General features: G+C 43.9%; 1 protein-coding gene across 17 annotated transcripts in view; it reads left to right on the plus strand.

Moving 5' to 3' along the window:
- Mp (collagen XV/XVIII-type protein multiplexin) overlaps nt 1–15,998 on the plus strand; it is a 53,390-nt gene extending 37,392 nt beyond the window's left edge. For 6 of the 17 annotated variants that reach the window (XM_089469186.1, XM_018007208.2, XM_018007215.2 and 3 more), the window contains 15 exons: nt 348–485; nt 2,961–3,080; nt 5,964–6,182; nt 7,060–7,137; nt 7,213–7,465; nt 7,704–7,784; nt 8,608–8,780; nt 8,966–9,058; nt 11,359–11,481; nt 11,820–11,846; nt 12,532–12,546; nt 12,970–13,100; nt 13,720–13,899; nt 13,960–14,187; nt 14,331–15,998. In XM_089469186.1, the coding sequence (XP_089325312.1) occupies nt 348–485; nt 2,961–3,080; nt 5,964–6,182; nt 7,060–7,137; nt 7,213–7,465; nt 7,704–7,784; nt 8,608–8,780; nt 8,966–9,058; nt 11,359–11,481; nt 11,820–11,846; nt 12,532–12,546; nt 12,970–13,100; nt 13,720–13,899; nt 13,960–14,187; nt 14,331–14,463 (1,992 nt within the window). In that variant the 3' untranslated portion in view covers nt 14,464–15,998. Of the gene's footprint in view, nt 1–347; nt 486–2,433; nt 2,464–2,960; nt 3,081–5,963; nt 6,183–7,059; nt 7,138–7,212; nt 7,466–7,703; nt 7,785–8,607; nt 8,781–8,965; nt 9,059–11,358; nt 11,482–11,819; nt 11,847–12,531; nt 12,547–12,969; nt 13,101–13,719; nt 13,900–13,959; nt 14,188–14,330 lie in introns of all 17 variants that reach the window. The other 11 variants (XM_018007212.2, XM_018007219.2, XM_018007211.2 and 8 more) reach the window with 8 other exon arrangements.
- The last annotated feature ends 254 nt before the right edge of the window (nt 15,999–16,252 follow it).

The following is a 16,252-nucleotide window of genomic DNA, read 5'->3' on the forward strand; positions in this document are numbered from 1 at the left end:
CAGCTGGGCCGCGTAGATTAATGAGCTAGGGCTAAAACGCGACGATTATGTAAATCGACCGCAGCCAGTTAAGGCAGCCAGCTGGCAACAGGCCTCCAAATAGTTTGTAGTCTATATACATACATACATACATACATACATATTATATACATATATATATCTGTATATAAATACTCTATATATATATGCTCAGTTTATGTAGCTGTAAATGCAGACATAGCCGTAGACATAGTCGTAGTCGTACAATCTATATGCACGCCCACTAATGTGATTTATTTCTTGGTCGCCGGCGGCGCCGTTTTTCCTTGTCTCTTCCTTTCTCTTCCCATTCTCTTTTGTATTCACAGGGTGCCACTGGCGTAACTGGCGCTCGCGGCCCGGAAGGTCCGCAGGGGGAGAAGGGCGAGCCAGGCGTCGACGGCATGCCCGGAGTGATGGGTCCACCCGGACCCCCGGGCCCGCCTGGCTTGCCAGAGAGCTATGATGTGAGTACAAGTTGAATTCGTTTTAAAAATTAATTATACGAATAACACGAGTAGAAATTGTCGTGCTTACGCACTTATCTTTTCATCACACGAACACACAACATTTATTTTCTTTTAATTTCATATTAATTTAAGTATTTAAATATGATACAAGACCAACATTATTGTTCAAATATCATTCAAGTAACATTCATCTCTTACATACTTGTGCTTTGGCATTTTCAAGTGTGATTAAAATCATGTTTATTATTTATTTTATTAATTTTAAAGAGAATGCCAAAGCAATACCCTGTACAAATTTGCATACAGGGCATATAGCAGTCAAACGCTCTCCATTTGCATACTAACCTTTAATTAAATACTCTTGCAGCTATAGCGAGAGTATCAAGTCTTCGGCCAGCTGAAGATATACTAAATTTTCAGTTAACTTTACGCTGTTTCGTTTGCATTTGGCATTAAATTGCAACTTTTCCGCTAGATCCAAAACGGTAAGGCGCTCGTCCGTTTATCTATATCCGACGGATGCTTCCAATCACGCACGTTCCTTTTATGAATTGTGCGCCTCGGCGGCGCATTTGGCGGCAGGCATCGGTCATGTTCTGCTCGCCACACAATTTGCCTAAACCAATTTCCTTCCTGGGGGCAGGGGCGCACGCCGAGCGAGCGAGCGGCAATCGACTGCACCTGTACACTGTGAAAAATTGCTGCCCAGATTTGGGCCTGGCAGGCCGGCGGCAGGCAGTCGACTGCTTCGACGGCTCAGGTTTGTTGTCGCAAATGGGTTATCTGTGCTAATAATCTTAAAACCACAAAGCTACAACAGCAATAGCAACAACAACAACAACAACAACAAAGCCAGCGCCTTGAACAACATGAACACCTCGCCGAAATGCCGAAACGTAAGTGTCCTGAACACGCAAACCGAAAACAAGCCAAGCCCAGTGCCAGTCCCGCTCTTCAATGGAGTTCCCCCTTTTGGCGACGTGCAACTGACTCTGGCCGTGGCTCTTGCTCTGGCTCCTGCGCTGGCTCCGGCACAGGCTCTGGCTCTGGCTCTGGCTCTGCCTGCGGGTTTCTGATTCAGGTCTTACGGAGTGCTGGCATGCCAGCTTGTGGCAATTACTGTTATCAGCGCATGGCACGCAGTTCACGCGGTTAAACGCGCTAACACGCATACTGATACTGGCTCACACACACACGCACACACACACTCTGACACATTTGTATTGCTGGCTTTTAACCCTTTACGGAGAGCAAAACTTTTATTTTTTCGCCAGCTTTATCATCGCATTTCAACGCCGTATGTTGCCTGCTTGTGCGTATCTCAGCGGGCTCTGTCTGTCTGTGTGTGTGTGTGTGCGGTTGTGGTCGTAATCATTATCGCGCTGTTACGGTTATGAGAGTGTCAAGCTACTTATGGCTAACGCGCCAGTTAAATCAGACGCTCGCTCAGTCAGCCTCCCATTGTTTTATGCGCTCGTCGGGGGTTTATTATCATTGTCGCATCGCTGGGTTAGGTCAAGGGGCGATAGGTGGGCGTGTTTTGGGGGCGTTTCCAATTGTTGTTGCTCTTATTGTTGTTCTCAAGCGTTTTGACCTTGTTACAGCCATGTGCCCAGGGAGGGCAAAAAAGCTTTTAAGTTTATTAGAACGACTTTTGATTGTTGACACAGAGGCAACTTTTTCAAATAATTTTCGACGGGCTCAAACGATACTAAATAATACTAGGGGTACGATGAGGAGGGTGGCAATGGAGTAAGTATGCTGTCCCCCCCATAAATTTGTAAAAGTTGCAATTTTACTGCCTCAGCTTGAACTTTGAACATCAACGAATTGAAATCATATAATAATACGCTTTAATTCCACACCCATTGTTTTATGCTATATATTATAAACAAATCGTACCACAAAATATGTATTCTTGTAACAATCAACACATAAATAACAGATAAATTGGAATCCTACCAGGACTTTCAAGGTATAAATATTTAACAATTTCATTTTATGTTCCCACTAAACCAAAAAAAGACAAAAAAAAAAAAAAAAAAAAAATAAAAAAGAAAACAATAATAGAAATATAACAAGAACAAGAAAACAAAAGCACAAGTTTGCTCTGGGTAAGCATTGGCCGCAAAAACCTAATGGACTAGAACCCCTCGGTGTCATTAGTCCCAAGCATTAGGGGCGTCACACACACACGCACACACATGCACACACACACAAAAGGGGCTCATCAGGTCATTAATCAAATTTCCCGTGTGTGTGCATGTGTGTGAGTGTGTGTGAGTACTACGTGTATTCTTGTTGGGTCAACGAGGCCATCAAAGGTCGCCCGCTGCTTAAAAAATGGCCCCAAAATACATGTATCGAAATATAAATTGTACAACAAGCAAATATTTAACAAATTACTATGCTTACCTTCCCTCACACACACACACACACCTACACTCACACTTACATACCTATACACAACAGGAATCCTTAATGGGCAACTCGATGACCGGCCTACGCGGCTCCACCGTTACCCAAGCAGGACCTAAAGGAGCACCAGGCGAGAAAGGTGAGCCCGGACGTCCAGGAGAGCGCGGTGAGAAGGTGAGTCAAAGTTCAATTCCAGCATTTTTCCAGCACATAAATACTCCTGTGTATGCAAGTGTGTGAGTGAGTGCGTATGTGTGTGCATTGCAAATTATCCGAACCACATTGTTGTGTCAAATAATAACTTCTGCTCTATTGATTACTCAATTGATTTCGAGGCTAGAAACATCAAATGCCAATGACTGCCAAAGAGATGGGGATTTATATCCCAAAATCCAGTTCCCAGTATCCAGTATCCAGAGTACAGTCCTCCCAGTCCATATGCCATATGCGAATCACACTCAACATGATAGATGCCCCAGTTTTAGTTGTCGCATTTGTACTTCAGCTCGCAGCAAGTGGCCATCGTTTAGCTGAAACTCTCAGATTTATTGCATTGCATTCATTTGCGTGCCCGGACTGTCCATAATATGACGCATAAATTTCTATCAGACTAGAACCACGCGAGGGGATGTCGTATTATTTGTTGCCCTGCCGCTGGACCCGGGGCAATTTGTAAGCGTTTATAGCTCATTTGGCTGCCAGTTGATATGATCGAGGTGCTCTCTAGTTTATTAGAAATCGTTTACCAAAGTCCATTCCCTTGAATGACCCCTGCCATTCATCCAGTCATCCAGGCATCTCGGCATTCACTCGCTCAGTCATTCAGTCATTCAGTCTGTCCAGTCAGTTGAGTCAGTGTCTGGCAGTTACTACTTCGACTACTCGCATTCTGTATTATTTTTATAATAAGTTTTGGCCATTTCTGCAGCTCATCCTGCTTAGACGGCGCTTACTTCTCCCCCATTACGTTTCATGCTATTTAGCAGCTTAGGGACCCGGACTCCCAGCGAAGCACTGCTCCGGCTCCTGCTCTCGGACTCCTCGTTAGCAGGGGTCGCCCAGCTGGAAAAAAGTGGCGCGCATATTTCTTTTATGTGGAACCTCAAAACTTTAAGCTGCCAACACATACTCCCAAGAATATAATATGCTTGTAGTATGTTTGCCATTTCTGTGGGGCGAAGTTTGTCGCACGTGGATGGGAGCTGAGGCATGAAGCGGGCCATGGGATTGTACAATAGCTGGTGGGCGTTTCTCGGATTGTCAGCCGACTTCCGCTGCTGTTACACCTCCAATTTCGTCTGTGTGCGTGTGCATGTATGTGTGTGTGTGTGAAGATTTATTTGACCTTTGATATATTACGTAAGTACATATATTTATGCTTATTTGGCTAGTGGCGAAGTTTTTGTAGGCCTCACTTCGGGTCTATCCAAATAGTTGAGTGCCGTCTTGCGGCACGCCCTCTCGGCCAAGCCCTGGCAAACCATACTTAATCGGGCGTGAAATAAAAAGAAATTATGCAAAAACCTCAGCATCCCAGAGCTGTATAAAAATCGATTACGATTTTCTGATGAATTTACGCTCAATTTACGGTCACGCACGCACACACATGCCAAAAAATACGTTATTACATTTGAATTTTCGAAACTAATATTGAAATTAGCATTTTAAACGTATAAATACACGCACAATTAGGTACATTTTATTTAACTCAAAAGACACTCCCTCCCTCACCCCCTCCCCACTACACACACAAATGAGGCCTCCTTTCAAGACAGCCCTGAGGCAATCGCGCGTACTCTCTAATGTTACACACACACACACACACACACACACACACACACACACACACACACACACACACACAAACACACACACAGACTGTCATATGTGTGCGTATTTTTGGGTGCGTGTGGGTGGCTTATTAATTATTCATTAGTTGGCATCAAGCTGATGGTGTGAAGCCTGCAGCAACCCATGCAGTCGCAGGGTCAGGTCAATTTAAAGCAGTCCCGCACGGGAAGAGCGTTCATCCCATGCTCCAGACTCCACACTCCACACTCCACATTCCTCAGCCAAGCCCCACACAAGCTGCGAGTAGGCGCGCGCAAATTTATGGCAAACCATTTAAGGCGCTGATGATGTGGAAGACGACACTGGGGATAAATCGGGAGCACTTGGTTGGGGTTGCTGGCAACGGTAGGGACTGGGGCAAGGGCAGAGGAAGAGGCAGGGACAGGGACAGGGACTGGGACTGGGTGGGAGCAAAACTGCAGAACGCCAGTCGCTTTGCAAACTGCCACAAAGCAAAGTCCCAAAAAGGCAGAAGTACACATGAGCAACAGAATACAGTTAGATTGCGATTCCTTATACTCGACTCGAAAATACCCGGGCTATAAATCTTTATGCCCTTGAACTGAATATCTAATTTTTCAAATTGACTGTGGATACTTAAAATAAAAGTATTTGTCTGTAAATATTAATTAAAATGTATACAAAGTTATTGGTATTCAATTTCAATTAAATTTATTTTAAATTTAAATATGTTACATTTGTAAGATGTTCATAGAACCATCAATTTGTTGTTCTTTGGAAATACTACAATTTAAATGTTAGGCAACTTTATGTATTCAACTGAGAATAGTTGATTAGAAAGTATACCCAATACAGGCATAATATATCGCCTGACAAGTTTTTCGGGTTCGGGTCCAAAAAGAAACTCGGGCTCTCGTCTTTTGGCAATGGTTTTGTGTTTTCGGGCTTGTCACTAGCATTGCATACATTCTGGCGCATAAATTTATATATTTTGCGCGTGTGTGTGTGTGTGTGTGCGTGCTTGCGTGTGAGTTGGTTTGATTGTGGGGATTGTGGATTTTAGAATTGATTTGATTTCAAAATGAGTTTGAATTGAATTTTTGCCGACGACAAAACGTTTGAAATTGAGTTTTACGGCCAAATTAGGCGTGAGTGCGCCCCCTGGGCATGTACCGTATATTTAATACCGTAAATCATTTTACACACACGCTCCCACATTCTTCTTTCTGTTCACTCCAATAACAGGGTCACAAAGGCGCTCACGGACCCGCTGGACCCAAGGGTGAGCCCGGAGCACCAGGCCTACCCGGATTGGCCGGCCAGCCAGGCGACGGCAACGGCACCAAGGGCGAACGGGGCGAGAAGGGCGAGAAGGGCATGCGCGGCCGACGCGGCGGCACCGGACCGGCCGGACCAATTGGACCACCCGGCAAACCGGGACCCATGGGCGATATCGGCCACTCGGTAAGACACTCATAACTTTTGCATCCATATTCATGAGGCGGGCCAACTTTCACATGCCTGCGCCCATTGTTTGTGTCGCTCGCAAAGTTCACTTATAGCCTGTCAGTCAGTCGGACAGACAGACAGACAGTGGCTGGGATCGTCGCAAACGTGAGCTAGACAACAGGCGAAAGCGAATCCGCGAAAAGCGAGCCAAACTTGGCGAAATAAACTCAAACGAAAAGTATTTTAAGTGCATTTTCATCACGGTTATTCAGGACGCTGACGCAGCACACGATTCCAATTGCAGTTGCCCCAGAATTTCAGTTGCAGCCATTATTCCGCAATAACAGCAGCTGCAACTAAAGCATCTACGGCAGCAGCAGCAGCAACAACAACAGCAACAACAACCACCATTACAATGGATAGTCTCATATAAAGGCAAAAGTTTGCTTTGGCTGCCTGCTCGCTTGCCAACTGGCATCGTTTACCGCCTCTCGAAATCAAAGTCAAGCTACGTATTTACATGAATGGCGCGCCGAAATGAAGCCAAACGAAAGTTTGACTCAATTCCTGGAAGTGGCACAGGCACCGCACCACACGCGCAGCACCACCAACAAAACATCAAAGCGTTGCAGCTACCAAATTGTTGTACTCTAAACTGCAAAACTTTGGCCGTTTTTGGCGATTGTTCAACTTGGTTTTTATACGCGAGTTACTCCACTTGTTAGTAGCGATTCCTGCCAGCCACTCGGACCCGGCCACATGTTTCCACTCTGAGCTCTGCGTTGCAGCTGCAAGGGTTGACCGGGCAGAAAGTGCGCCCGGGGCGATTAAAACAAATCTTTTCTGAGCGTAATAAACGTTTGGCTATCATTTATGAAACTCTCGTTTCTAGGGACGCCCTGGAATGATCGGGCCGAAGGGTGATACTGGACCCAAAGGTGCCAAAGGAGACGCCGGTGGCCGTGATGGAGTGAGTCTCAGCAGTTAATTTGCAACAAATTGCTATTCAAGCCTGTCTATCCATCCATCCATCCATGCATTCTAGATGAAAGGCGACAAAGGTGATCGGGGCAACGATGGCCGTGACGGATTGCCCGGACCACCTGGCCTGCCGGCAACAACAGGTGGCGACGGTGACAGCAGCGGTGTACAGTACATACCCATGCCTGGTCCGCCGGGGCCGCCCGGTCCACCCGGACCACCCGGCTTGCCGGGCTTATCGATAACCGGACCCAAGGGAGAGGCGGGCATGGACTCGCGCAGCTTCTTCGGAGATGCCTCCTATTACGGACGACCAGGTGAGCCGACGGCCGCTCCAAAGTGCCAACAGCAAATTGTATATACCAGCATAATTGTACATGTATAGTTAGGTGCCCGTACTTGTGCCATGCTTCATAACTGTACATATGTGCCCTACCCACACACACACATATATGCAGACATATAAACACAGACAGACAGTTACCCAAGTGCATTCTCCCATACCCATAATATGATATCAATTCCAAATCATTCTGTATTGTACTCGTAATCAAGGTGCGCGCTCATCTTTAGACGAACTTAAAGCACTGCGAGAGCTGCAAGATCTGCGCGATAGACCCACAGATGGCACAGCCGGTAAACCATCAAAGTCAAATCATATCAATTCACCAAAGTTGGCGTAGTGAAATTTCCTTTTCGATGTTGCATGCCTAAGCATTCTTTTCCACATATAACATCTAATACTATATGCATATTTTTATACATATGTAGTAGTGAGTACACACACAACACGCCCATCATGTCCTTGGCATGCCTCAAATCTAGGAAGGGGAATTGGGCTCATTATTTGCACATCATCATCATCTCATTTGCGTTAATGAAGTACATGTAAACATTTTGTTCAACATTTTTACAGAGTCATGCTTTCACTTACCAAAAACAAAAACCAAAACGAAAACCAAAACGAAAACAAAAAGAAAACACGCAGAACATGACAGAGAATGCTTGAAAATAAGCTCTATAGATTTCACCTGGTAACCCATAAACGCGAGTGCCTGAGCATGCGTTGCCTTTGTCTGACTGCAGAGGATGTCGTTTTATGCTGAATAGATAAGATCTGGTCAAATATTATTTCAGATTGGCTTGCAGTCCTAGGCAAACCTAGTGTCGCATGCTTTGGCTTTACAAAATACCTCTATGAGGTCTTTCATATTCCATATATGTGCATATATTTTTATTAAACTCTTGGTAAATTCTCACACATCAAATTATGTATTATTGTTATATAAAGATAAATTAAATGCCATTTGTGTTTTATTGTGTATGGAGTAGTTGCAGTATTGAATTAGTTATCAGCGCGCACACATTTTAATGCAGTTCATTATGTATTTATACGTATCGAAGCTGAGTTATCTTAAATCGATGTTTAACACGCATGTCTCGGAATCATCATTTGCAGAGCCACCGCGCCAGACGTCGCACTCGCACAAGCACGAGGAGGCGCCCCATGGCTTTGCCATGGGCATGGGAGATGGCGAGGAGCTGCCGTACTTTTCCGCATCATCATCGAACATGAACATGAGAATCGTGCCAGGTGCAGTCACCTTCCAGAACATAGACGAAATGACAAAGGTGCGTTGCCACAGCACACACACACACACACGCACATACACTAATACATGCAAACACGCACATCTACGTGCATATGTCCACGGAGCATATCCGAGCATATAAATTTAGCAGCGTATTTCTATTCGTATTTATTTATTTTTTGTTTTTTAACTCATTTAAATTTGGTGTCTTTGACGTTCCCATAGAAGTCGGCGCTTAGCCCCCCCGGCACCCTGGCGTACATTACCGAGGAGGAGGCGCTGCTCGTGCGCGTCAACAAGGGCTGGCAGTATATAGCGGTAAGTGGAGCTCTAGGAAGAACTGGGTTAAATGTTGGGATTGAGATGGGATTGGAATCGGGAGTGGGAGTGCGAGTGGGAGTGGGAGTGGGTTAGAGCAAACAAGTGCGGCTCGTGCGTGCGCTCTCGAATGGCAAATATGGCAAACAAAAAGTCGCTGGCGGACGCCATTATTTTATGGAGCAGTCTTTGCGAGTCGCCCAGCCCATTGCCTGCTTTCTATATATTATGAAAATATGGCTTGGCAAAACAGAATGAAACTGAACAAAGCAAAACAAAATAAAATGCAATAAAAATAGAAGGCTGAAGGAGGAAGGAGGAAGGCGGAAGAGTGTGTGGCAGGAGGCTAGGCAGAGAGACGTCTGACGTACATATGTTTGTTTTGTTTATTTTGCCTCTTGTTTTTGGCCATAAAATAGGGTTTTTGTTTGGCAATGTCCTTGTCTTGGCGGCGGCTCCTTTGGGCTTTTTTATTTGCACATTAAATGTTGCAGACGTTCTGACTGATTGCCAACGGATCGGCAACATGGCCCGAACCGTGTGTGTCCCGTTATTCAATTATATTGACTCGCGCCTGGCTTTTCACTCAAGCGAGTTAACGATACAACAAGAATTCCGCAACTCCTAAGACAGCAGCCAGTCGGCACAAGGAGAGCAACGAAGTGCCGCCTCGAACACGTAATATTGACGCAAAGCTGATGGACAGACCCAGGCAGATGTCAGCCAATTTCAGTCCAACCAGGCACCAACCCACTTGCTACTACAACAATCACACACACACACACAGTCACTCACTCACTCAGTCAGTCAGTCAGCAGCTGCGACGCGTCGCTCCCAAGACGAAGCAGCAACAAAACAAACGGAACTTTTATTGGCAACGAATAAAACATGCATATGCTTGCAGAGACGCCCTTTGGGTCATAAACCTTAACTGGAGATTAAGAATAATATTAAATGGAATTGCAAATCGAATATTTCTACACAAATGGCAATCGGAATATTTTCAACTTCAGCACTTTGGCACACACACTCGCCCACAGCTTCAGTTTGTGCAGTGCATTACTCAACACTGCCAATTAATCTTTGCTGTCACCAGCGCTGCCAGTCGAAGCCGAAGGTAGAACTAAGCCAATTTGGCTCGGTCAGCACTTGTGAGGCGTACAAAAAATGACCTGAAGCGTCCACAAATTACACGCAAAATTGAACCGATTGGCAATAGCTTGTTACCCATTAAAGTGGCCACAATTTGTGAGCAGCTTTCGGCCGAGTTAGTTCCAGATTTGTGGCAATACGTTATTAAAAAGTATTGCATGATTTTGGGGGCGCCTGATTGTGCACACAGTGTACAATACATATGCTCAAAATTGTTCAAGATTCGATTTCCGCTTCCGTTGTTGCATGCACAAAGCCAATGCCAGCACAGCAGAGCACAGCTCAGCAGAGCAGAGCACATCTCAGCACAGTGGGCGTGGCCAGCCCACACACAGAGCAACCAACTCGTTCTCCTCGGGCTGCCATGTGCATGCCCACAAGAAGGGAAATGGAAATGAACTCGAAAGTCAGCGTCAGGATGCAGGAATGGGATGGGATGGGATAGATCGGCATGGGATGGGATGGTATGGGGTTGCTCAAATCTGATGCCTTTGACGGCAACATTTAAATACTTTTGGCAACAAAACGTGCATGGAGCTTTCCTTGAAAAAAAGTGGGTAAATCAAGCAAAAGCTCATTGACGCTGCCAGCCAGGGCTTTTATGTCCTTTGCCTGGGCTGGCATCTGGCTGCCTAAGCCACTTGCAGCATCAGTGGTGACACTCGCGTCCTAATTAGATTTCAGTACACGAGTCGACTACTTAAAGTTCAAAATAGTAATTAAAACTTTCGCCAGACGGCAGCAGCGCACAGTGTCTTTCAATTCTATGCGCAGCACAGCTAAAAAAAAAAAAAAACATCAACAGCAACAACAACAACAAAACATGAAATCTTGAATTATTAAAAATTACATTTAGTAAAAACCTTACTCTTGATGTTTATTAAATTGAAGCCTGATTAGCTAAAAGCAGCAACGCTGTCAAATACATGGCAAACACGCTTTCCCATCGCTTTATTATAAAGTTAGCTGATGTTAGTGGGAAATGGAATTTTTAAAACGGGAAAGAGTGTCTGCTTCGGGGACAGTGGGATTTGCTCTAACGTTGGGCTTATGAAATATTGATGCCTGAGTTGGCCAACTGCAATTGCTTTTAATTACCACTGACAACTGTACTAAATACGTCTTATTATCTACTTATCTATTGACAGCTTGGCACCTTGGTGCCCATTGCCACGCCAGCTCCGCCCACCACAGTTGCGCCCTCTCTGCGATTTGACTTACAATCGAAAAACCTGCTGAACAGTCCACCTCCATTGCTCAACACACCGACGGTGAGTGCCTAACGTGATATCACATATCAACTTACACACAAACATAGACAATTGTTCTTTAACTCTGTCGAGGCAATTGTGCAGCTGCAAATGTGCATTCAAAGCCAGCCAAATACATATTTCAAATAGTTTCATTCGCTCATCCATCATTTGCATAATATTGCTGCTGCACAAGTGCCTCAAGTGCGTAATATGCCGTTACTCTCGAATTGAATTACATGAATAACTCGTCACTCGATGGCTCTAAAACTTGTATAATTAATACCAAGCGAAAAATTAAGCAATTCAGTTAATAAACACTACTAAAACTATTTATTATTAATTGTTATTAAATGCAGTTTACAACCGCGCCCGAATATGAAACGGTAATTAAATAAAATATCATATACTGAATTCACACACACACACACAGAGACAGACAGACAGACACACTTACAAACACACACTACATAGAGAGAGAGAGAACAAAAAAGAATCATACTAAATCGAATTAATATATCTCTTGCACACACATAGTCACACACCGACACTCACACACACACACACACAGAGATAGACAGATAGACACACAATTAAATAATCCGATTTTAGTTTGGTTTGGTTTGGTCAATGAAAACGTTTCTAATTAGTGCAGATTGTGTTTTGAGTTCTGCTCCGTAATGAGCCGATCAATTTGCGTAGTTCTGGACTTCTATTTTGAGTTTCTATTATGATTATGAATTATTTATGTGAAACTTATTGTATGCTAATGCTTATATCAATGTCAGCCATGGGCCACATCGATGTCTGTGTCAGATGTGCTTTTTAATTCGATTTCACTTTGTGATTTGATTTCACTCAACTGAACACAGACTATAGCAAGAGTTGAGCGTTTTTTGTGTTTTGTGTATTCTTGAACTGCTCTACAAATACAAATACATGTCTACATCAATATCTCTTACAATGTACGATTTTTTGCGCCCCTCCCACACTTGCTGCATCAAATAATTGGAATCTTTAACAATGATGCCCAATTGAATACCATATGAAATGCTCGAATTACATTCTCAGTGGTATCCGCGGATGGTGAGTGACCTTTCAGTACAATTACGAATACCAAATATACATATCTACCAGGCGACCCAGTGAATGCCCTTTCAAGCCAGCTGCACACATACGTATGTATGCGTGTGTATGCACAGACAGGCGTACATGTGTGTGTGTGCGAGTTCCTTTGAACCTGTACCCTCTGTAGGTTTGTTTGCATTCCCGAGTATTGCTCAAATTGAAATATCTTTTGAGTTTTTCGCTATCGTATCGCACACACTCGTATCGTTTCAAGAGCCTCAGAACAAGTTGAAATTTGTTGCCCCATCCTCGAGTTGGCTAAACAAACAGTTCGCCGCCATTAAATTCTATATTAATTAGATTTCAAAATGCTTGACATAAACTCCAAATTAATTTTCTGCCATATTTTCTGTGCTCCCCACTTCCCAATCCACACAATAGCTTCGCGTGGCAGCCCTCAATGAGCCCTATGCCGGCGACTTGCAGGGCATTCGGGGCGCGGACTTCGCCTGCTATCGCCAAGGCCGGCGAGCGGGACTGCTGGGCACATTCAAGGCGTTCCTCACCTCCAGGTAAGCATGAGGCACTATGCGTGCGCCTGCGGGCGGACGGACAGTCGCAGTCAGTGAAGGACCGGGTGTGTCTTATCTGTGCTTAGATTCTTTTTACGCGTATTAGGCATGTTTTTTATGTTTAGTTTGGCACTGTGCGCACTTTAAGCTCGGCACTCGAGGATTTCCAGATGGCATTGCTCATACGCAGCGCTGGCCACCAGCCGGTGGCGCCTTTGGAACTCATTAACTGGAACATAATCTTGATATTTGAAGCAAAGCAAGAAAAGCGCACAGAAAATATGAAAACAAAAGCCGCTAAAAACAATCTCGTGCAATTTATTTACACAGCGCCGAGCACACAAAGCGCTGAATGGATGCCAAAATAAATGTTAAGGCTGCCAGAGTAAAGCATAAATAAATAAATAAAGAAATATATACTTATGGCATGGCTGCTATATGCATTCGCTTGCGTAGCCACGCTTAAGAGCCGCCAGCTGCCTCTTGGACACTTCGTAGGTAGTTTGCTCACCTGCTTTAGGTGCTTTAGCTGCAGCCGACCCCTGGTCCAGGGTGCCGCGGCTCGTGCTCTTAATCCGCGTGCTACATTTATTTTCCTTCTTTTTGTTGTCGCTCACAGGGTGCAGAATCTGGACTCTATAGTGCGTCCAGCCGACTGGGAGCTGCCAGTCGTAAACACCCGCGGCGATGTGCTCTTCAATTCGTGGAAAGGTGTCTTTAACGGCCAGGGTGGCTTCTTCTCCCAGGCACCGAGAATCTATAGCTTCAGCGGCAAGAATGTGCTGACAGACCCGTTGTGGTAAGTTCCGCCATCTTGTGCTCGAATGTACATATGTACATGGACTCATATTCGCTGCAGGCCACTCAAGCTGGTCTGGCACGGCTCACTGCCGAACGGAGAGCGCTCCATGGACACCTATTGCGATGCCTGGCACTCCAGCTCGCACGAGAAGTTCGGCTATGCCAGCAACCTGCTGGGCAACAAGCTACTCGATCAGGAGCGCCAGCCCTGCGACGGCAAGCTGATTGTGCTCTGCGTGGAGGCCCTGTCGCAGGATCGGCGGAAAAAACGCGACGTCAGTAACAGGTGAGCAGGGGGAGGAGGGAGGAGGGGGGAGCAACAATGAACTGAACTGAAATGAAATGAAATGAAATGCTTACACGTGTTGTATTGATTTGGCATTAACTTTTTATGGTGCTCGCCACGCACCCGAACTTTGCTCATTACAGTCGCAGTCACAGTCACAGTCACAGCCACAGCCACAGTCACAGTCACAGTCGCAGTCACAGTCACGACGAGCTAGAGCTGGAGTTCACAACGGCCGAGGAGTACGCCGAGCATTTAGATAATTTACAAGTGTAAGAGCCGCAGGAGTCGGGCAGTGGGTGGTAAACGGTAACGGTAACTGTAACTGCAATACAATACAACACACACACACACACGGAGAGACAGTCACAGAATACACACATTAAATGTAAACGTATATCATGGCCATGCATAAGTACATATAATCAGCGAATTCCAAACTAAACCAAAAAATACTCAAGTAAGCGATGGATTAACAATTGCATAGTAAAATATGAACATAATAATTAAATACTTAATTACGAGTAACTAGGCATATATACTATATATATACAATAATTTGTCATATCTTATAATTTGGACAGACGAGAAGGATTTTTGTACAAGCGAGTTATATAATATTCGTAATTGTAGCCTAATACATAGTGAAAATTAATAACTAAGCTAAAAGATAATTTGTAATTAAGTCACAGCGAGGGCGAATCATATTTGCTGTTGCTGCTACTGCTGCCATTAAGGTTAGTCCTAGTTCCAGATCCAGGATCTACCATTCGAGAGCTGGTCCCCCACAGCATTAGCAACTGAAACTCTACCGATATAAAGACCAACAGCAAACAGCAGCACATACGAACTGGCCAAATTAGACTCCTGCATCCTGCAGCCGGAGGCGGATCCATGCGCAAATACATTTCCACATGGCTGTATACGTGTATAAATGTATTTTGTCAAAGACTTCTAAATGTGTAAATGTTAAGCAAACAAAAGAATCAATGAAATCGAGAAAACAATTGATAAGCGAATTCCGAGCAAACCTTTTTAAGCCCCGAAACCAACGTTTTTAACCAAATCAGCTCCAATGTGCATTATGTTCTATGCCAATCCAGTTTTCTATTCTACTTACTAATAATGTAGTCAGATTTTCTACATTGAAATACTCGTTATTATATAAACTACAAATAGAGAAGAAGAAGGGGAAGAAGAAGAGGAAATGACACAAGCGTAAGCCCATTTTTATATGAATGCAATAGAATAACTGAATTATAGCAGCGAATGCAATAATTTAAATGTAATAAATAAATGCGCATACATATGTATATACATATATGTATATGTATATGTATGCATGTAATGTAACTTATTGTAATTCTAGTACGAACACTAACGAGTAATGCACCAAATTACTTGTCCCAGTATAGTTAGTTATATAATTTAATTTGCATTTAATTATGCATTTCCAGCTACAGATTTGTAATGTAATAAATTAATAATGTAATTGTATAACTGAAAAGCTTATCATTTTTAACAATTACCAATTAAAGAGGAGCAGCAGGAGTTATGCTAATTGGGTTAAAGTCAATCCCAAGCAATTATATACATACTACATGCTAAGTATCACATACATACATGTCTACTCACATGCACGCATGCAGCTGCATAAGTGTGTGCGCATGTGGCGAATAACTACTTTTAGTGAAATCAAAATGAATACTTAAATCCCTCTAGTCGTAAGCCTGATACTTCTATGCAATTTGAGAGTGCATATAAAATGAATAAAAATACATTTACGTATGCTAAATAATCTAAAAACAGAAGCGGGTATTTTTTCTCGGGTGGAGTCTATGCTAATGGAATGCTCCATATGGACAACAACAACAGCATTGTGAACCCAGATGATACTTTCTCTCTTACTATGCCAAATAATAAAAATATTTAATAAACTATAAGCCAACCAATAATTAGCATCTATCAGCAAAGCATTCTGCATTAAAGTTAAGTTAGGCTTTTAGTCCAGCGGGTTTTATTCTTCGCACACATCTGGAGTACAAGTGATGCATGAGATTGACAA

The sequence above is a fragment of the Drosophila arizonae genome, chromosome 4 (assembly GCF_054131065.1).
Source record: "Drosophila arizonae isolate 15081-1271.41 chromosome 4, UAZ_ARI_1.0, whole genome shotgun sequence".
NCBI classification, from domain to species: domain Eukaryota; kingdom Metazoa; phylum Arthropoda; class Insecta; order Diptera; family Drosophilidae; genus Drosophila; species Drosophila arizonae.